General features: G+C 43.0%; 1 protein-coding gene across 7 annotated transcripts in view; it reads right to left on the minus strand.

Moving 5' to 3' along the window:
• The window catches only part of ITPR2 (inositol 1,4,5-trisphosphate receptor type 2), a 390831-nt gene that overhangs the window by 69779 nt on the left and 299297 nt on the right, over positions 1 to 21755 (minus strand). For 5 of the 7 annotated variants that reach the window (XM_081210607.1, XM_081210606.1, XM_081210605.1 and 2 more), the window contains 4 exons: positions 21001 to 21201; positions 16576 to 16686; positions 10768 to 10863; positions 5266 to 5385 (listed from right to left, as the gene is read on the minus strand). In XM_081210607.1, the coding sequence (XP_081066733.1) occupies positions 5266 to 5385; positions 10768 to 10863; positions 16576 to 16686; positions 21001 to 21201 (528 nt within the window). The remainder of the gene's footprint in view (positions 1 to 5265; positions 5386 to 10767; positions 10864 to 16575; positions 16687 to 21000; positions 21202 to 21755) is intronic. The other 2 variants (XM_081210608.1, XM_081210609.1) reach the window with 2 other exon arrangements.

The following is a 21755-nucleotide window of genomic DNA, read 5'->3' on the forward strand; positions in this document are numbered from 1 at the left end:
GAGGGAGACGGAGCACTTCGTCTCCCTCTTCTGCCTTCAGGGACAGCCTCCCAAGCCTCTGTGGGGCAGCGCACTGCGCTGCCCAGCAGAGGCTTTGCACAACCATCCCAAGCTAGAAGAGGGAGATGGAGTGCTCCGTCTCCCTCTTCTGCCTTCAGGGACAGCTTGGCCCGCTATCCCCCGAGCTTGTGGGGCTGGCGGGGGGGAGAAGCAGGCTTGCTTCTCCGCCCGCCAGCCTCCAGATCAGGTCGGGGAATAGGGGGATGGCGGAGCGCTGCCATCCCGCTATTCCCCGACCTGATCTGGAGGTTGTGGGGCTGGTGGGGGGGGAGAAGCAGGCTTGCTTCTCCCACCCCCAGCCTCCAGATCAGGTCGGGGAATAGCGGGATGGCGGCGCTCCGCCATCCCCCTATCCCCCGAGCTTGTGGGGCTGGCGGGGGGGGGGAGAAGCAAGCCTGCTTCTCCCACCCCCAGCCTCCAGATCAGGTCGGGGAATAGCGGGATGGCGGCGCTTCGCCATCCCCCTATCCCCCGAGCTTGTGGGGCTGGCGGGGGGGGGGGAGAAGCAGGCTTGCTTCTCCCACCCCCAGCCTCCAGATCAAGTCGGGGAATAGCGGGATGGTGGCGCTTCGCCATCCCCCTATCCCCTGAGCTTGTGGGGCTGGCAGGGGGGAGAAGCAGGCTTGCTTCTCCCCCCGCCAGCCTCCAGATCAGGTCGGGGAATAGCGGGGTGGAGGCTCTGTGCCTCCCCGCTGTCCCCAGCTTTTGGGTGCAGGCTGCTGCCCGCAAGCCTTGCGAGCCCGCGGGACATCCCGCCGGGCTTGCAAGACTTGGGATAGCTTCCTGAAGCCTGGAGAGCGAGAGGGGTCGGTGCGCACGGACCCCTCTCGCTCTCCAGGCTTCAGCGAAAGCCTGCATTCGCCCCATAGGACGCACCCAGATTTCCCCTTCATTTTTGGAGGGGAAAAAGTGCGTCTTATAGGGCGAAAAATACGGTACCTAAATATTCTTACCATTGTATTCAGAAAATAAAATTGCTAGAAAATAATGTTAGGTATTTAAGTCAGTTTATGTCATGTTTGATCAAACATGGTCACTTTGGTCACTAGCAAGGCAAATCTGCTGCACCTAATGACATATTCCTTTCCTTCCACTAATAATTACCAATTAACTCAGATTACTACTGTATGCTTACTAGAGAACCCAGGGATAATATTTTGCTTCCACTCAAAAGAAAAATGCTTCTCTCTCTCTATTTTTAAGAACTTTATCAATGGAAGTGAATGGCCAACTGTGCTAGACGATCAGGAGAGAGATTAATTCAAAATGATGTTTGTATACTGTGAAGACACTTCAATATCATGTTGTGTAAATTTCTTTTAACCGTAGCAGGTGACAAAAGCAGTTTTCATGATGCCCATCAGGAGATAGTTGGGTTTGCATAGGTGATCTCAGCTAATGAAATGCCCAATTATAACAATGATTTAGATCAATAGCCACCTCCTCTGGATCCTAGAATTCAACAGCCCAACCACTGCTGTGACCTGACAAGTGAACATCATTGTGTACATTATCAATAAACATGACAGACTTTCCAAAGAATATGCATCCTGTTAAAAGCACAAGAAACCATTCTTTATTACTAACTAGCACCCATTATGTAAAATATATTTTTAGTCTATTGGAATGGCTCCTAGAACAGTGGGGTGAATTCTTTCCCTTGTCCTTAGCCTCACACTTACTGTTACCTCTCATTATAGTTTCCTTTTTATACTGGAAAAGGCAGAGGATCAAAAGGGGAGAAAAATGAGTGTGGGGAAAGGAGATTGGGCCAGGTTATTGATTCAGCAGAATAAAGCAGTGTAGCTTTTCACTGCTTTTACCTTTTGAGGAGGCAGGTGTTGGTGGCATTGTATGAGGTACGTTTGAATGCACACATTCAAGAGTTAGGGAAGAACCATCTCTCCGCATAAAGGCAAATAGCATTCCATGTAGATTAGACTAAAATCTTCTCCTTGAAATGCTGGTTTTTACCTACAGGGGGTTCCTCCCCCATTTTTTGAGTACTGAAATGCCCCCCCCCCGCCCAAGTTGGAACAGTCAAAGAAAGGCTCCACCACATGATTTTCCTGATTGTACAAAGTGGGCCTGAGTGCTTTCACCCTGTTTTTAATGCTACACTGTTGATTGGCACAATCCAATTCTATTATAATCAAGGAAGTTGTGCCAGTGAAAGAGAAGACTGTATCTGAAGCCTCTTCTACTATTAATGCAAATGGACAAAGCCTCTTTAAAGCAGAGGTGGAGATCCGAATGCTTTCCAGATGTTGTAGGACTATGTCTCCCATCATCTCTGCCCATTGGCAATCCCTGTTGGCTAAGACCAACTGGAGTTGCAGTCCATCAACATCTGGAGGCCTGCAGGTTCCCCACCCCTACTTTAGAGCCTACTGTGTCGTGGTGGCAATAAAATGCACGATGCTCAACATGCTTTGAATGAATGACCACAATAAATGGAAGAGAACTTGTGAAACAGATTGCATTCAACCCAGTCCTACTCAGAGTAGACTCACTGAATTGAATGAATCACAGTTAGCCATGACTATTAATTTCAACGGGTCTACTCTGAGTAGAACTTAGCTGAATACCACCTGTTGTATTTTCTAACACGTGTCTCTATTTCAAGCATTATTTGGAGCTTTTCCTTTTCTTTACCTTCCTATTAGTGTCACTTGCTCCTTCCTTTTTGTTCTCCTGAAGTTTGAGGCACAGTTAACAATAGACAAAACAAAGCACTGGAGAGACCAAGAACAGCAGGTATGTTTGGCACCCCTGCCCCTTTGAGGTTCATCCATCCTAGTGAGTATCTGCCATTCTCTCATATAGGAAAAGGGAGGACCTGAATCTGGAGAAAACAATGCTGGAGGGGGGGGGGGCAAAATCTTCTGATAGGATGACTAGACTACCAACCAATTCTCATCTTATGGAGGGTGCAATGTGCCTCCATGCGCAGGACACACAAGGCACATTGCTCCCCCTCCCAAGCCTCCCCCACCTGCAATGCACAAGCCACATGCATCTCCCCAGTTACGACAACAAACATTTACCTCGTAGTTAGTAAACATTGCTCATCTCATGCAAATTATCTCTTCCTTTTTACTGGAGGTCGTAGGAAGCATCTAGCGATGCTGTATGCAACAAACAGGTTGCATTTCCCACCATTTCTGCCACTTTTGCCAGTATTTTACCATGGGTTGTGGAAATAATGTTGCATATGTAAACTCTCATAAATGGTTCAGCCCTATTACTTAGAATTTGCATCTCATCATAGGCTCTAACCACTAGTACAGGGGATGAGGCATTGCTCTTGATGGAAGCAGCAGTTTTAGGAGGGAATTAAGCTAACCATTTGTGATCTATGGAAACAGTGACCTTAAATGGCAGGTGGAAGTAGGATGAAAAAGAGAGGAAAACAGTAACACAAAAACAGCAAGCAAGAAATGTATGAGAAGATGCAACACAGGAAAATACTGAGAAGAAACAATAGCTTGCGTATGGGAGAGTAAACATGTGTGTCTTGCCGATGTCTCATCTAGGAGCATGTGGTGCTATCCTATATCCCACATTACATTGCAACATATTTATATCCAGTGCTTTTTTTCTTAAAAAATTGTTTAGGGGTATTCTCATTTTCCTTCTCATATTGAAATACTGCCCCTCAGCGAGGCCAAACTCAGATTACAAAATGTTTAGGGGTATGCATACCCCTGCATCCCCTAGAAAAAAGCACTGTTTATATCTTTTTAAGCATGGAAGGTCAGCAACTTACAATAATGCTTTTGGTAAGATCAACCACAAGTAGGAGCAGGAAAGGATGTGGCAAAATGCAGAACTGCATTTTTTAACAGCAACAGAAACTGAGAGTCTGAGTGCCCCCAAAATAAACTGCCGTAACAAGGCTGAGATAACAAATAGAGGAACATGAATCTAGTTTCTGCGGCTTCTTGTAATCACTGCAGAGATTGCAAAGCTTTCCTGGGGCCAATTAAAATCCAGGATATTCTCCTGCTGGGACTCAAAGGCCAAGCTAAACCATATGAACTATGGCAAGCTTGTAGAATTTGTAACTCATCGAGCCAAGCAGAGGCTAGTAGCCTACCAGTTTGCTAGTAAAACTGAATTATTGTGTCGTAAAATGATGCATGTCTAAAAAGTGTGTCACCAACATGAAAGGTTTGGAAAGCTCTGGTGTATAGGGTGTCACTTCTAGTTATCAGTGTTAGGCAATCTGAGTCAGCAGTGTTGCTCAACTAACACTCAGGAAATGCTGACATACAGTAATCATCTCAGGGATTGCATTATCATTATTTGGTTATATGGGATGATCTTCTGTGGGACGATAAGTTGAGAAAACCCAACTAATGAAATCACAGTGTGTGGGTTGCATCCACTACTCTGCAGGCATAGTGCCACTGATGCAACAGGACTTCTTTTTCATCTCCTCCCCCTGCACGTCCCCCAAGTGTCTGGAGGTGATTTTGAGGGGCAATGGAAGACTAGAGGGGACAGGAGAGGAAGAGGAATTTCCATTGTGCATGCAGAATGCTGTTGCACCAGTGGAGCTGCAGTGTTGCATATTGCTGCACCCAAGCTTCCCCTGCCCCCTTCCCCACCTTGAAATAACAGCTGTGTGGCCAAGGATGATATGCATACAGGCTTCCTATCAAATGCATTTTTCCAGCTGACAGGTCTGCTTTTTCAGGAGAGATGGGCAAAGCTTGATTGGTATACAGGACTCAGCTAACCAAGCTATTTTCCTATGAAGTCAGAAAATACCACGTCTCAGGAGTGCAATGGATCCAAATCCCAGGACTCCTGTTGAACGCTGCTGCTACTCCAATGGAGATAGGATTCTCCCCTCCCTTATCTGGTGGTGGGCAGCAGTGGAAGGAGGTCCCTGCCTCCTTTGCCACCTAGTAGGTCTCTGCCCTTTGAGTCTTTCTCATTTCCTAGGGTGCCTCCAATGGGGCTTGCTGCATGGGTGTGGGAAGTACTGGCACACTGCTTGGGAATGCACTGCAACAGGCCAAAATTTCACAGACACATAGAGAAATATTTTTGTAACAATTTCCAATGGTAAGGTATTAACTAACTTCAATCCCTTCCCTACTCACCCGGGACTAAGCCACACTGAACTCAGTGGGATTTACTTTTCAGTAGATGGGTACAGAATTAAAGCATTCACAGGGCAACGCAATGCAATACCTGATGAGCTAATATATAGATATTATGTCCAACATCTTTTGGCGAAATACCGTCACCCCCATTTTCCTCATCATGTTCACTCTCCAGACCTTGACTGTACGCATTCTTCATTACATCCACCTTCAAAACAAATTGAAATGCAGTTGACATGAAATATACTGACACTAGTTTCAAAGTAACAAATCAAATTTGGATTAATTTCAACAGTTCATTTCAGAGAGGACATACCATTACATATTTTTTTCAAATGAAGAGGAAATGTGCAAAAGTTCATTGGAGTATGTGGCAGGGGCGGGGGATCTAGTTCTCCTGAATACAGTGAAAGCTTGGGTTACGTACCATCCTCCTTATGAACGCTTCAGGTAACGACCTCCGCTAACCCAGAAGTATGTCTCCTGGTAGTGAACTTTGCGAGTGGAAGTTGCGTAGCAGCAGCGCAGCGCCCCATTAGTGAAACACGCCTCAGGTTAAGAATGGTTTTGGGTTAAGAATGGACCTCTGGAACGAATTATGTTCGTAACCGGAGGTACCACTGTATAAAGAAATTTTAGTGGGGGAGATGGAGTTATTTTTATTAAGGATAATGGTGCCCATTAAAAGGAAAACTAAGTGGACACCAGAGTTTCTCATTTCCAAGTTGCCGATCAATAGGGGTATCCAGCTGCTTGCTTTCAGAGAAATAAATAATGTGTAAAGGTCAGATAATCTTTCTTTCATCAGGAAACATCACAAAGACGGGTTTTTTTTTCCTTGGAAATAAATCAGACAATGGAAATTTTAAGAAGTTGCGGAACCAAAGTATTACAGGAAAACTAGTCTGTATGACAAAAATGTTGACCAGATTTTTCTCTGGTGAGAAACTGTGAATAAGAGTTGTTTGAGCTGTTATATCCTTGGCCAATAACTAATTTTTGAAATGGAGGAGGGGATGAAAGGCCTGCAACATTGACTGCACCCACTTTTCCATGATTCTCAGACGTGGGGTCTATAGCCTTCATCTTTTGCTTCCCTTATTCATATCCACTCAGTATTGACACTGGCTGGGAGTCAGCAGTGGAGATCCGGGCTAGAAGTCTGACGGAGACTCTCTCTGTGTGTGTGTGTGTGTGTGTGTGAGAGAGAGAGAGAGAGAGAGAGAGGGAGGGAGAGAGAGAGAGAGAGAAGTCTGTAATTGTATGCTGGAGGAGAGCTGCAGAGAATGGGGATGGAGTTGTCAAAGCCCTCTTGCAGTTCATACTGGGAAAGACTGGGTGAAAGAACCTTTCCCTGCATCTTGAATTGTACAAGAAAAAGCAGCTGATCTGAACAATACAAAGGTGGGTGGGTGGAAGCTGAGGTTAGAGGAATGTTGGAGAAATCCTCAAATACCAACATTCAATCAATAAAATGCAAAGTAATGCATAATTTGCTGGCTCATCTTATCTATTTATCAAAATCATTTTATCCATATCAAAATCTCTTACCATTCAAGGATCCCAAAATGATTTACAAAATGAAATCCCAACACTAAAATATTAAAAACATGTAAAATCAAAGAAGTATTCAAATATACATTAAAAATCTAAATAAAATCAACAACAAACAATAATCATGGTCAGCAATATACACAATGCCAAAAATGAGCCAATAACCTAGTTGGGTTATTGAGCAAACAAATGTGTTTTCAGCAATCTTTGGCTGCAGCCTGCTGTGGGTGCGGGAGTGGGGTGAGGGAATATGTTTCAAAGAGTTGCACCGCTACAGAGAAGACCTGCAAATAACATATGGTAAAAAAATGTCACCACTAAGAAATCCTCCTCTGATTATCTTAACATCCTGCCAAAGACCTACACAGGGGAAGGCTATCTTTTAGGTATTCTGGTCCTGAGCTGTTGGCTTAATATGTCAGCAACAAAGCCTTGAAAATGGCTTGGTGGCTAACAGGCAGCCAGTGCTTTTAGCACAGGTGTAACGTGTGCACGCAGGTGTAACGTGAGGGACGCAGGTGGCGCTGTGGGTTAAACCACAGAGCCTAGGACTTGCCGATCTAGCAGTTCGAAAGCACGTCAAAAGTGCAAGTAGATAAATAGGTACCGCTCAGGCGGGAAGGTAAACAGCGTTTCCGTGCGCTGCTCTGGTTTGCCAGAAGCGCCTTAGTCATGCTGGCCACATGACCCGGAAGCTGTACGCCGGCTCCCTCGGCCAGTAAAGCGAGATATGCCCCGCAACCCCAGAGTCGGTCACGATTGGACCTAATGGTCAGAGGTCCCTTTACCTTTACCGTGTGCACAACTGAATACTCTACCTTGCGGCAGCATTCAGCACCAGCTCCAGTTTGTACATCCATCCCAAATGCAGTCCCATATATTGGATTACAGTAATCCAGACTTGAGGTGATCAGTGCCTGAGTTGCAGAGATTTAGACTATTGTGGTCTAGGTAAGGGTGGAGTTGGTGCACAAGCCACAACTGCTGAAAGGGATAGCCACCAATTATTTGTGCATCTCGTGGCAATGATGGTTCCAAAAGTATCCCCAAACTACAAATGTTGTGTTGTTGAAGATGGCGTGCGATCCCTTGGATTACTGATAGAGCTTGGATATGCAAAGCTGCTTCACACAGTGGGTTTTCCTAACACACAAGCAATCACAGCCTTTTATTGACTGCATGTGTGCCTGAGACTACAAGTAGGAACATTACATGAACCCCCAGTGTACACAGCTAATGTCAACGTTTTAGGGAAGAGGTAGCCAACGTGGCTGCCTCCAGATGTAATCAGTAATCAGCGTGGCCAGTGGCCAGGGCTAGTGGGAATTTTATTACACATTTGGGGAGCTGCCCGTCTTCACCTGAAGAAGAATGACCCTAAAGGGAGCATTTGAGATGTTTTTCTACTAGCCTTCACCAACCTGATGCCCTCCTATGACTTCCATCAACCCTTTCAGAACATTTGGAGGGCACCAGTTTGGTTAGGCTGCCTCAGACCATTAATTTTTTGTTTTTGTTTTTGTAAGAATCCTCCATGTGGCTTGCACAATGTCTAAATGATCCAATGAAATTAGGTCCTGCCCGCATGGCTGCAATATTTAAATGGTGTTCCAGCCACATGACCAAAGGGTAGTATGGTAGCTCAGAAAAGGAGATGTCAGCCAGGAAAACTCTAGTTTAAATGTCACTTCTGCCATTAACTCACTATATGGCCTCAGGCAAGCCACTCTTTCCCAGTCTCTCATCTGGAATTACTACATGGGAGGCCCCCCCAAGTGTAATTTCAGGTGTGGGAGAGTGATCTGGATTAAGACTTCAGCAAGATTAAAATCCCACTACCCCCATGCCAAGATCCCAGTCTGGACTGGATCCTCTGTAGCTGCAATTTGCATGGGAGGAGTGTTATTGGAGTGGATTCCCCCAGTGTAAACTGCAAGTTTGTTGGTGGAGAGAGAGAGAGAGTGGGGGGGGGGGTGAATAAGGAAGATAGAAAGAGAGTGTAGCCCTGCTCACTTTTGCCTCCAGTCCTGCCCACCACTGGTATGTGGGCTGCAAATCAAAGGAAAAAGGACTGAGACCTGCCCTATACAAAATGGCTATAGTGCTTCCAGTTCCTGTCCCGTGCCATGGTGATGGCTCTCTCAACATCAGAGAGGCACAGGCTGAAAAAGGGGTTGGAAGGGTTAAACAATTCCCTATAAACCTCTTGGGGTTACGGGAGGTACTGGCAGCCCACCGTCGCCTCAATGGCTCGCCCTGGCACAGATCAGTGTGGGGATAGGCGGAAGCACTGGGTGCTATGCAATTCTCCTGATGCAAACCCCACCCCCCAAATTGCCATTGGATGCAGAGGTTCTCCTTATAATTGGGTTTTAATTGGCATTAAGAACTGGCGCACAACAGACGAGATGGACATTATAACTGTGAACAATCAGCTGCATGGAACAGAGGTTTGAAATTGGGAGAAGATTCTATCTTGTGCTGGAGGTAGATGGAGGAGAGGAGGGCTCTTTGCTATATTTTATAGAAATTTTTACATTTTTGATCCGGCAACCCTCTCCTAATATTGGATTTTAAACTATACAAGTGAGGATGGCTTGATGAAGAGATATTTAAAAGAAGATGTAAAGCTGTGTGTGGCTTGAAAGGAGTAAAGGCGGGAGGAGAGCCTGCTTGTTTTGTTTGGAAAGATATCGCTGGGAGTTAGAGCCTACCCCCCCCCCCCCGCCCTAAAAAAGACTTAAAGACTAAGAGATCATGGAGAAGTTGAGATATAACCAGTGTTTTTTTCTGGGGGGTATGCATACCCCTAAACATTTTGTGAATCTAAGTTTGGTCCCATTGAGGGGCAGTATTTCCGTATGAGTAGGATAATGAGTAGGATAACCCCTAAACATGTTTTTAGAAAAAAAGCACTGGATATAACCAATTTTTTAAAAAAGCAAAATGCTATGGTAGCGGCAGAAGAAAAGTGGCATGAGGGCTTTTTGTATGTTGGAAGAGGAATGGCACCGACTTTTCCTTCCCTTCCCAGCCAGAGGAAGAAATGGGGAATCTCTGGAACTTGTTGATTCTTGGTGCCAGTGGAAGGGAGGGATCTGCTCTTGTCAATTTGGAACTGCTTGAGTATTATAGGAAGGAGCTGAGTCAGAGAAAAAAGAGGCTTTAACCTTGAAGTTTCCGCTTCACCACAACCAGGCTGGAATACAACAACAATAGTGGGAGTAAGGAGATACTCCCAAATGCTGCAGGAAAAAGGAAAACATCATAGAGACATATAAGGTTAAGAGACTAACAACTGACTTTTGGATGTGGCATTTGCAGAATGAAAAGGAAAAAGCTATGGTTCCTCACTTGAAGCTTTTTTTGGAAGTTAAAATAATATAATAACATGAATAGAAATGATTAAAAGTGCAGCTGTTAATTATGTGATAATTTTAAAAAATGGAAAGTAATAGAAATAAATAAGAATATGAAATGCAGTAATATTAGATCATAAAGATCCATCAAGAATGATGCGTGGGAGGCCTCTTAACAAAATTGTATTAATTTGGAACTAATTTGTGTAATTGGGTTTATATTGGAAAATAATTGACAAAATGGCTATAACCTATGTTGGGCCCTTGGGACAGCACAGCCTCTATTTGCAGGAAGGGTGGGGGAGAGATACAGCAAAAATGTTTTATTGAATTTAAGCCTATTTTATTTTATAATACAGGTTTTTATGGTTAACTTAGGTTCTTCAGCTTGTAATGTTCTCCCAAGAGAACTTACTGAAGTATGATAATTTAGTTAAGAAAACAATTATAGAAAATAATGCTTAGAATGAATAACAGTAATGAAGTCATAAAGACAGACCTGCTTAAATGCTTGACCTGTTTAAAGAACTATTTGTGACTTGCGGCTCCCATCCTGATGTGACATCCAGTCACTGTCTGGGTGCAGAAACTATTAAGCGCTATCAAATAATTTATTTTACAAAATGATGGTGACATTTTCAATTAAAAAGATAAAGAATATACAAATATTTACTTACCAGCTCTCTTGGTCTCATGTTGAAAAGGATTCTTTCAGCATTTTCACTGTCGTGCCTGCTTTCCATAATAGCCAACAAAAGCTTGGAGGCATTATTCTGAGGGCACAGAATTGAATTGATGCAGTTAAAATTTATTTCATGAATTAATGATCCCTGTATTTGCTTTAATTGATATTGCTAGGGCTGCTTTCTTTATTAGATAAGATTTTAAACTGCTTGCATTTGTTTTTGAAAGACATAACATTAGTGCAGTGTAAAGCTAATTAATTATTTCTTTGCAAGTGTGATCAGATAGATCAGATCAGAAGAATCTTTAAATGCATCAGCCGCTATCTATAGCAATAAAATAAAATATACTGAAGATAGAGGTAAAACTTAACTATACAAAATGCATTTTGGAGGTTTACATCAATAATCAAATAATAGATCTTATTCTAATTGCCCCCACCTAAAAACCTTGCACTTTTTTCTGTCGCCTGATCATCTTGATCTGCTAGAAGAAAGGACACAGTAGCAATCGTTGAGCTGCCTGGCATGGACAATAATAGAGGGGCAATAACCTCACTCCTCAAATCTTTAGAAAGAGTGCAAGCCAGAAGCACATGAACCACTGACTCAATACTGCCATCTCCACATGAACATGACCGTTTTTCCAGCCGAATTTTTTGAAATCGACCCTCAAGTACAGCCGAAGGTGAAAGTGCAAAAATGCAAAAGTGAAAGTGTTTCTGTATTTTGGAATTGTTAAATTTTGCAGGTAGGGTGCCAACATGTCAAAATGACTAGCTGGGAAATAATCATACCATGGACAAAATTTCCTTATTGTGGCCAAATTATTCTGTCTCTCAGTATCATATAGGCGCTATCTAATTAAATTATTTGCTTTACGAAACCCAGTGTTAATAAACTTTTGCAGTGACAAACCAGAAAAGTAAAGCTTTTTCTTGACAATTTTAGTCCAAGTGCTCTCATGACAACCTTGCGATACCAAGGGTAATAGACCAGTGGGGATTAAATTTAGGCGAAGCCAATAAGTAAATATCCTACGCCAAATTTGTAATTCAACATAGGGGAGGTTAGCCTCTTTTTTTAAAAAAATGGTTTTTATTAACAGGCCAATCACATCACATTATCCAAATCACATTAGTTCCAAATTATAGGGCCAAATTTTAAATTTTGTTGGGGGTACCCATACATCAACCTCCGAACGAGTCCAAACATCACTTATATTGCTGCTTTAATTAAACAATTCTATCCAGTTCAATCCAGATAGTCCTTTATTACTTTCTTCATCTTCTTGTTGTTATCGTATATTCCTTTCTTTGCGATCTCTGATAATCTTCACAAGCAGATTAAAAACAGGCATCCTCTGTGTGGGTGGGGAGGTTAGCCTCTAAACACAATGAAGCATTTGGAATACCGGATGGAACAGAAAAAAATTGCCATAGGAACTTAAGATTGAACAGCTTCAGTAGATCCAAGGTCCAAATCTCAGCTCCATACAATAACTGTGCTGGGGATTTAGCTTAATAAACACTTCAAGTGCTGATAGTACGTGATTGCCACCTTTTGTACGGATAAAGCGTGTCAGATGTTTTGGTGCTTTGAGATGCTTTTGCCTTTGCATACAGTATTTCTGATGTGCTTCCCATAACACTGAAAAATAAGGCCGAGGTATTTAAAGACTATCTATGGGCCCTATAGTTTCTTGAAAACACAATGACTTTCGTTTTCTTGTAATTCACAGCCAGCTGTTCCCTTTGGCAGTATCCTGTGAATTCCCTCAACTATCTTTTTAGGTCCATTTTTGTTTGAGATAGAAGTACTGCATCATCTGCATATAATAATATAGAGATGGGTTTTTTTGGCCAATTTAGGGGCATGATACTCTGGGGATGTTAAACTCTGGACAATATCATTTATATATAAATTAAACACTGCGGGAGCTAGAATATAACCTTGCTTAACTCCATCTGTGGCTGGTACAGATTCTGTGAGCTGCCCATTTGTAGAGCAACGCACATTCACCACAGCGTTTTTATATAGACATTTAGTCAAGAACAATAATCTTTTATCTATACTTGGAAGAGTTCAGCTAATCCGACAGTCTTACTTGAGAGATTGAATCGAATGCAGCTTTTGGATCAATGAAAGCTACATATAGCACACCACCTGGTTACTTAACATACTTATCTATATTCAGGTAGGTAGCCATGTTGGTCTGACGCAGTAGAAATATATTTAAAAAACAAAAAAACGAAAGCTCATACCAAGAACAAACTTAGTTGGTCTCTAAGGTGCTACTGGACATTTTTTTTATTTTTTAAATATATATATACTTATCTATAAAATGGGCTAGTACAAAGCAATGGTGGATCTGCCTTGTCTAAATCCTGCTTGCTCTTTGGCAAGAATAGTTTAATCAGTTACAGTGGTGCCTCACAAGACGAAAAGAATCCGTTCTGTGATTCTCTTCGTCTAGCGGTTTTTTCGTCTTGCGAAGCAAGCCCATTGACGGATTAGCGGATTAGCGCTATTAGCGGCTTTTAGCGGCTTATCTGCTGATCGGATCAGCTGATAAGCGGCTTAGCGGCTTAGAAAAAGGGGGGGAGGAAAAAAAGCCAGCAGGAACTCGCAAGGCATTGTCGTCTTGCGAAGTAAGCCCATAGGAAATTTGTTTTGCGAAGCACCTCCAAAACGGAAAACCCTTTCGTCTAGCGGGTTTTCCGTCTTGCGAGGCATTCGTCTTGCGGGGCACCACTGTATCCAATCAGCTAGCTTATGTTAAAGATGCTTTGCATATAATTTGCTAATTACAGGTAGCAAACTAACTGGTCTATAACTAGCCAGAACGGATGTTAGGCCTTTTTTGAATATGGGGATAACTACCGCTGTAGCCCAAATAACCTGGATGAATTGATAAATGAGATAATTACTGCCAGCAGGGAGACCCACCAGTTGGTGTTAGACTTCAACAGCTCTGGGGGCAAATAGTCTATGCCTGGTGCTTTATTATTATTTAACTGTGAAATAAGGTTCTTGACCTCAGTTGTAGATACTGGAGGCCAGTCTGGAAAGTTTTACAAAGATTCTGTTATTTGGTTGACCTCTTCATCTTGCCCATAATGGAGTGAATGATGATACTGCATCCCTTCATTGGGCCTGATAGTACGCATTGAAACATTTCAAGCATTCTCCAGCAGGCCTGATATTCTACACCAGAAGAGGGAGATGTCCTTATTGTGAGAGGCCTTTATTATGATATGCCAAGCATGTTTTTCTGCTTTCTGATTTTTTCCATCTTAGCAGAAGTTTATACTTCTATATGATGGGAACATATTCATTAATTAAGAGGGGTAAATTTTAGTTCCTATATTTGCGGTAAACTCTCTTCAGCTGGCTTTTAGCCTGTTTCCACTCTTTGTTGAACCAGCTGGAAGATCCCATTGATCTTATTGAGCCACTGTTATGATCTCAATTCTCGAGTGGTCTTGCAACTTATCAGTCAAGATCTTAAATAAAGTCATAGCCTCAGCAGCAGAGGTAGCTGAGATGATAGCAATATGAATAGCCCTTAAGTCATCTGTATGAAGATGAGTCAGAGCTAGATTGAGTACTAGTGGGGACCACTTAATTCTATGGCCTGCAGTCACACCTAAGTTTGCATTAGAGATAAATTGAGTTTTGGGGAAAGAATTGTTAAATACTGGGCCTACTAGTACCATTGTTAGAGGTAAATTATCACTTTCAATATTATGGCCCACCTCAAACTCCATGACAAACCTATATGCAAATTGCAAGATCGCAATATAATTTATCACACAGCCCCCATGCTTTGCAAAGTGGGTATATTCCCTGGGCTGATCGCCCTCTGTCATACCGTTTAATATTAGCATGGCTGTTGTAGTTGCATTCAACTTTGTGGAGATGAAACATGCTACACCCCCACTGGCCCTACCACCTTTCGTTGAAATGTATGCTCAATATATGGCAGGCTGACAGGGCACTCACTGTGCACCACCTGCCAGCCCATGTACAATGTAGTGTACAGTGCAGTACAGTGCAGTATGTACAGTGAAGCGTAGATATATACATACATAAATACATTGGCCCCAAACATGCAACCCATATTGTGTACATGGAACAGCTGCCAGGGCATGAGCACACATGCAAGCACTCTAGCTCATGCTGTGTTTGCTACACACACTTTTGTGAATGTGTGCACAAATGTCATATTAAGGATTTGGAAATATTTGGGTTAAGAGGTCCTATGGCTGGGTCGGGATGGCATGGGGAGGAGGGGCCAACTCCCTTCTCTTGTGGGGGCCCAATTAGTGCCATTGCCTTCCGTTAAGAGTTTGGGTGTAATCCTTGACGCCTCCCTTACCATGGAGGCGCAAGTTACAGCAACAGCCAAGGCGACATTTTTCCACCTTCGCCGCATCAAGCAGTTGGTCCCTTACCTTTCCCGCCCCGACCTGGCCACAGTGATCCATGCGACAGTCATCTCCAGGCTTGACTACTGTAATTCGCTCTACGCGGGGCTGCCCTTGAAGCTCTCCCAGAAACTCCAGCGGGTGCAGAATGCTGCAGCGAGGCTCCTCACGGGGTCTCTGCCATGGGAGCATATTCACCCAGTGCTTTTCAAGCTGCACTGGCTCCCGGTGGAGTACAGGGTCAGATTTAAGGTGCTGCTTTTGACCTTTAAAGCCCTTCATGGCCTAGGACCCTCGTACCTACGGGACCGCCTCTCCCGCTATGACCCACGGAGAGCCTCAAGGTCCATAAATAGCAACACCCTAGTGGTCCAGGGCCCTAAGGAAGTTAGATTAGCTTCAACCAGAGCCAGGGCCTTTTCAACACTGGCTCCAGCCTGGTGGAACGCTCTGTCTCATGAGACCAGGGCCCTGCGGGATCTGATTTCTTTTTGCAGGGCCTGTAAGACAGAGTTGTTCCGCCTGGCCTTTGGCTTGGAGCCAATTTGATTCCCTCCCTCTCTTTCTTTTTTCTTTTCCTTTCTCCTCCTGCGATGAGGCAATATTTTAATGTCTCAATATTTTAATGTTGTATTTTAATTTTGTTTTTAAGTTGTAATCATTCAACTTGTTTTTATTATTGCTTGTAAGCAGCTCTGAGCCCGGCCTTGGCTGGGGAGGGCGGGGTATAAATAAAAATTATTATTGTTGTTGTTGTTGTTGTTGTTGTTGTTGTTGTTGTTAAAAAATTAAACTCTCATGTACAGAAAGTGCAAAGCTTTAGCTTATGCTTTTTGGCAAACAACACAAACCCCCGAGTGCATATCCCATTAGGAGTGTGTTTTGCCCAGGAAGGGAATGCTCCTTAGTTCAAAGAATTTACTGCAGAGGATGTTTTTTAAAGAAATGCATCATGCAATATCATGCAAGCTGACCTCCTGCTACCAGCATAATTGTGGATTACTCCGGCAAGGTGGCAGCATGGTGAAAGTGCAACTGCGGGGCAAATCCAGTGCTCCTGCTGGTACATTTACACTATACCAAACTTGTGGCTGCCTTGCCCCTTCCAGAAAGCTGCCATGATACTAGTGGTGGGAGGTCAGGCACATGCTGGCACCCAACCCTACCAACCGCTACTGCACCAATGTAAATCTTAAGTCCAGTTCTATGAGCTGCTGTGCAAGTACAGTGGCTTGTGAGTTTGAGCCATGGGATGAGTATAGGTGATAAAGGCTGAAATCCTATATATGCATACCTAGAAGTGAGTCCCACTGAACCCAGTGGAACTTATTTCTGAGAAAATCTGTATAGAATAGCCCTGTAAACACTGTACCTTCAACTGAAGCACTAGGTCCATACGGTATTTTCCAAGAGGATTGATATCATTCAGGATCAAGGCAATGATAATGTCTATGCCATTAGATTCATGTGTCGCTATGCAGGACTAGAACATAAAAATAATTATAAGGACAGCAGTGTACATATTGCAAATTTTCAGATATACAATAATTCCTTGGGGCCTTAGGTGACACAGTTAGTGTTTTGAATCAGAGTCTAGGGTAACTAAATTTTACTCACAGCAGACTCATTGGAATAAATGAACAAGAGTTACATCAATTAATTTCAATGGGTCTACTCTGAGTAAAAAACTAGTTGAATACTACCCCTAGACACTGAGGAGAAATCTTGATTGACCCCTGTTGCAAAACCACAAATAGGAAATTATTATTATTATTATTATTATTATTATTATTATTATTGAAATCCAAACCATTTTTCTTTTTAGCATCAAGTTGATATTAAACGAACTTTTTAGTTCATTTTTCAGATGCTGAATGGACATGCAAACTGTGCCTATTAGTGATGCAGTATATATGAATTTAATATACTTTTTTGGAGGGGAGAAGGATACAGAGCTGCAGTCTGAACAAGCAACAAACATGTGCAAACCCACCACAAAACACCCAAAAACAAATCAAGCCCCCCCCCTTTTTCAAAGTTTATGTGTTATAACAGCCTGAATTATACTTATTCCATAGCAGCAGTAGCAAATGTAATCTAAGAGCTTGATCGATAACTCTGTAGCACGGAGCAGCACAGTGTCCTACACTGATACTGCCCCACTCCAGAATCCTGAAACAATATTTCACGAATTTTGTAAATACAGCGGTACCTCGGGTTAAGAATTTAATTCATTCTGGAGGTCCATTCTTAACCTGAAACTGTTCTTAACCTGAAGCACCACTTTAGCTAATGGGGCCTCCCACTGCCGCTGTGCGATTTTTGTTCTCATCCTGAAGCAAAGTTCTTAACCCAAGGTACTATTTCTGGGCTAGCAGAGTCTGTAACCTGAAGCGTCTGTAACTGGAGGTACCACTGTACTCTAAAGCACTACAGAAATGCTATGTATCATACAAGGTCCACGGCTGGATCTTAGTCAAACTAAGACCTTTGCCTCAGGCAGAAAGGTGGGATACAGAAAGGTGGCAGCTGGCATGTTTTCCCTCAACTCACCACCTACCCACCTCCATTTAGCATGCTCAGAGCATTGCCCCCATTTTCCCATTGCAGCAAAGTGTACTTACAGGTGGTCCCAAGTCACCCACAACCTTTTGGGTCAGGTGACCCCAGAGACTGTGCTACTGCTGCTTTGCAGTGCAACACTTTACTATTCTCAAACTTTAACTAGTATTTTGTGCCACTATGGCAGAGTAGCATAGACTCTACAGGACCCCCCTCCTACAACCCCTCACTCTAGAACAGAGCTGTGTGTCGCGACACTTTAGCATGTTGGCTGCAGTGTGTAGGTGTGTCACGCGAATGCTCCCTGCGCTCCTCATGGGGCTGGAAAGGGGTTAGTTTAACCTCTGGTTTGCTAGTAAAACTGAATTACAAGCCATTGTCCTGAGGGGCTCTGGAGAGCCTGATACAGTAGCAAAAAGAGGAGGAAGAGGAGGAGGAGGAAGGTCAGAGCATGTACAGTGCAGCAACAACTGTGCCTCAACCAGCAGAATGTCTTGTTCCTGGCCCTAGGTAGTGCCATGGCTCAGTGATAGAGCATATGCTTCAATGGCAGAAAACCCCAGGTTCAATTTCTGACAACACCAGGCAGGTCTGGGAAACCCTGGCAGTCAGAGCAGAAAGTAGTAAGCTACATAATCTAATGGTGCTTGATTATGTAGATTTCATTATCAATAAATCACTTGTGAAAGGTATTCAAGGGTTTTAGATCATATGTGGCAGTCAATCAATAATATTGTATTATGGGAATAATCTACCCAAAATTAAGCTTCTAAAAACAAAAGAGCAATAATTAACTGTTTCAGCAACTAATTTGGAGACATGTTTATTTCCAATGGGGGAGAGTTAAACATGTGAAATGAATGGGATTTAACATGCTTAGCTTTGGTTAGATCATTGCCATAATACAGAACATTAAGATTAATATTTATTACTTTGGTACCCAAGAATTGTTATTGTAAAAATTGTTTTGCAGCTTTACAAGTTGTGACATTAAATCTTTTGAACCACATCCAAACACAAGAGCATTTGTAAAGGCATTTTACAAATTAAAACTGTTCCCGCATTGCCCAGTGATAGGTTTTGTGCTAAACACTCAAATCCCAGTCCAAACCTTCAACATTTATAAAGCCTGAGAATTCTCAGAATAATAAACCGCTAGAACCTTTACAGCATAGCCAAGACATCTGCTGAAGAATTATTAGAAAGAAAAGCTTTTCTGCAAAAGCATCAGGCTGCTTCTAGACCCTAACTGGTCCATTAGCCACAGAATAGCTTTGCTGCCTTTTCTCATCTTCTTTTAATTGCACAACTGCTTTGGGGGGTCCTGGCTTCACGCAGGGGAGGCTGAGCTGCTCCTCCCGGCGCCACAGGCGGGCAAAACGGGGCGGCAGCGCTGCCATTGTCCCGCACGCGCCACTTTGGGGGGCAGCAAAGGTTTTCCGGAGGGGGGTTTGGGCCCGGAGGGGGTGCGCAGGACAGGCCGCGGCCTTGGCAGGCCTCCTCAGCAGTCGGCCTAGGAGAAGAAAAGGAGGCCGAGTAGACTAGGCCTTGCCTTGCCTTCGCCCCGCCCCCAACCCAGCTGGCCAATCGGCTGTGCGCAGGGGGCGGGGCGAAGGCAAGGCAAGGCCTAGTCTACTCGGTGGCGTCTCATTTTCTTCCCCTAGGCCCACTTTCCAGGACCTGGGAAGCCAAGCGGAGGGTGGGGCAGTAAAAACTTTTTTTAAAAAATGCCTGCTCCAAAGGTCTTATTTTTACTAAACTAGGGAGTATATAGCTATATAATTTCATGCATATCAGTTAATATCTTGACCCTGCTCCACTGAATAGAAATTTCAGCCTTCACGACATAGGAAAATGGCCAAGTAAACAGCTATTTTCATGGAGGAGGGTCAAGATATTAACTGATATGCATGAAATTTCATATATAGCTATATAATCCCTAGTGTACTAAGATAAGACCTTTGGAGCAGGCATTTTTTAAAAAAGTTTTTTTATGAACCATCCTAGTAGGGCAGTAATTGTTCCTTGATAATTTGTCACCCCCCTCCATGATGGCACCCGGGGAGACCCACCCCCGCCCCCCTTCCTATGCCCCTGGGGGTAGTTAATTAGTTTTCTTGTGTTTCTGCAAAGACCACCTGTGCATTCTGTTGCCACACACATCTTTGCTTATATACTAATGTGAAAGCATGTGCATAAACATGCTTTCTGTAAGAAAAAAATATTGCTATTGTTGTCACCATGTTAGTTATGATAGTGCCCATTTTACATATGCACATACATTCATATATGTACTTTAGGGCAGGAACAAAGATGGTGTGGTTAAATACTCGGAGTGGGAACCCCTGCTACTCCAAGGCTGCCAGGTTGTCATCAGGAAAAACAGGTCGGTCGCAATCTACTGGTTGATTGCGGTTGCCCCTGAGCTGTGGTCAACAACTTTGGCTTCCTAAGAAAAGCTCAACAATCTAAATTCAGTGGGTTGATCACTGCCATTTTTTATAGTAGGAGTAGATCACAGTCTCTTGGGAGTTGGACATGCCTGACCTATGACAATACAGTGCAGATGCTATGCCTGCTATATGATACTTCTCTGGTCCATCCACTCTCTCTCTCCTTTGCTTGCTTTAGTGATCAAGACTATAGCATCACTCCACAGCAAGCATGGAAGGATGATGAATGGAAGCAAGACAGAACTGCTACAAAACCTCTCACTCAATCTTTAGCATGAAATGTAAAATCAGGTTCACTAGGTTGCAAACTAGCAACCCTACAAATACCAATATTAACTGATAACATAACCAGAAAACTTACCTTACATGTGTTCACTCAACCACTTAATTTTGTGGAATTAGCACTGCTACAGGTGCCACATAATATCTGTTATGCATTTCAAAGGACTCAATCATTTAGTGTGGCAGCATCTACACTTTGGAACTCCCTGCATACTGAGCTCATGCAGGCGTCTTCACTTGTTTAAACAAGTCTACCCACTTTATAAAATAAATAAAATAAATAAACATGCAGCTGAAAAAATACGCCAAAAAAAGCCTGGTCTAGTTTGAAAAAAAATTCTAGGTTTCTTTCAGACCTGAATTTCCAATGGCATTTCTAGCAGCGTAAAGAAATGAAGCATAAAGCATCAGATATTATCATGCTATTAATTAGGTGATGACACTTTTTGGATGCAGATCGGAATTCAGTGAAGATTCTTCAATGGAAGTTTTTAAGTTACCTGGTTTTCATGGCATGGACCTTGACAATATTCAGTCAAGCTTTCAAGTGTTTGGTTCACCAGAGCTACATTCTTCTCATTGATGTACAAGCCCAAAAGTCCTAGTCCACCTGTTGTACTTCCACAAATGCAATCTAAAAACTGAAGTGTCTCACATACTAGGTTGTAGTTGGTCTTGTTGTTCTGATTTCTTAAAAAGTTCTGAAAATAGGAGGAAAAACCCTTATGCATATGCAGACATATTAAACACGCTGGTTCAGTTCAGTCAGGCATTATCCCAAACCATTGTTAAAGTAGCTTAATTATTGCAGTTTCATGTGATGTCTGAAGTGATATTCACTGCTTTGCCACCAACTGATAAACAAAAATTAGAAACCACAGTCTGAATAGGTTTTGTAAACTGGTCTGCACTTAGTATAATTTTGCATTATTGCATTATTGAATTGACAAACCATAGTTACGAACCGAAGAAGCTCCCTTACAGTGAGTCAAACTATTTATCTTTTTTAAAAAATCTTTTTTATTGGTTTTACAAATACAAAATACAAACAGAGAATAAAAAGTATATCTATATACTGTGAAGAGATTCTCCGAATCTCAAGACTCACTATTGTCAACAATGACTGACAGTGGCTCTCCAATGTTTCAGGCAAGGAAAGGGTCTCTCCTAGTCTGAACTGGAGATAATGGGAACTGAACCTGGATGCAAAAGGACCGTCACTCCACAGCTAGAAGCTGTGCTATCACAGAAGCAG

The sequence above is a fragment of the Podarcis bocagei genome, assembly GCF_964188305.1.
Source record: "Podarcis bocagei genome assembly, chromosome: 10".
In the NCBI taxonomy this organism is placed as follows: domain Eukaryota; kingdom Metazoa; phylum Chordata; class Lepidosauria; order Squamata; family Lacertidae; genus Podarcis; species Podarcis bocagei.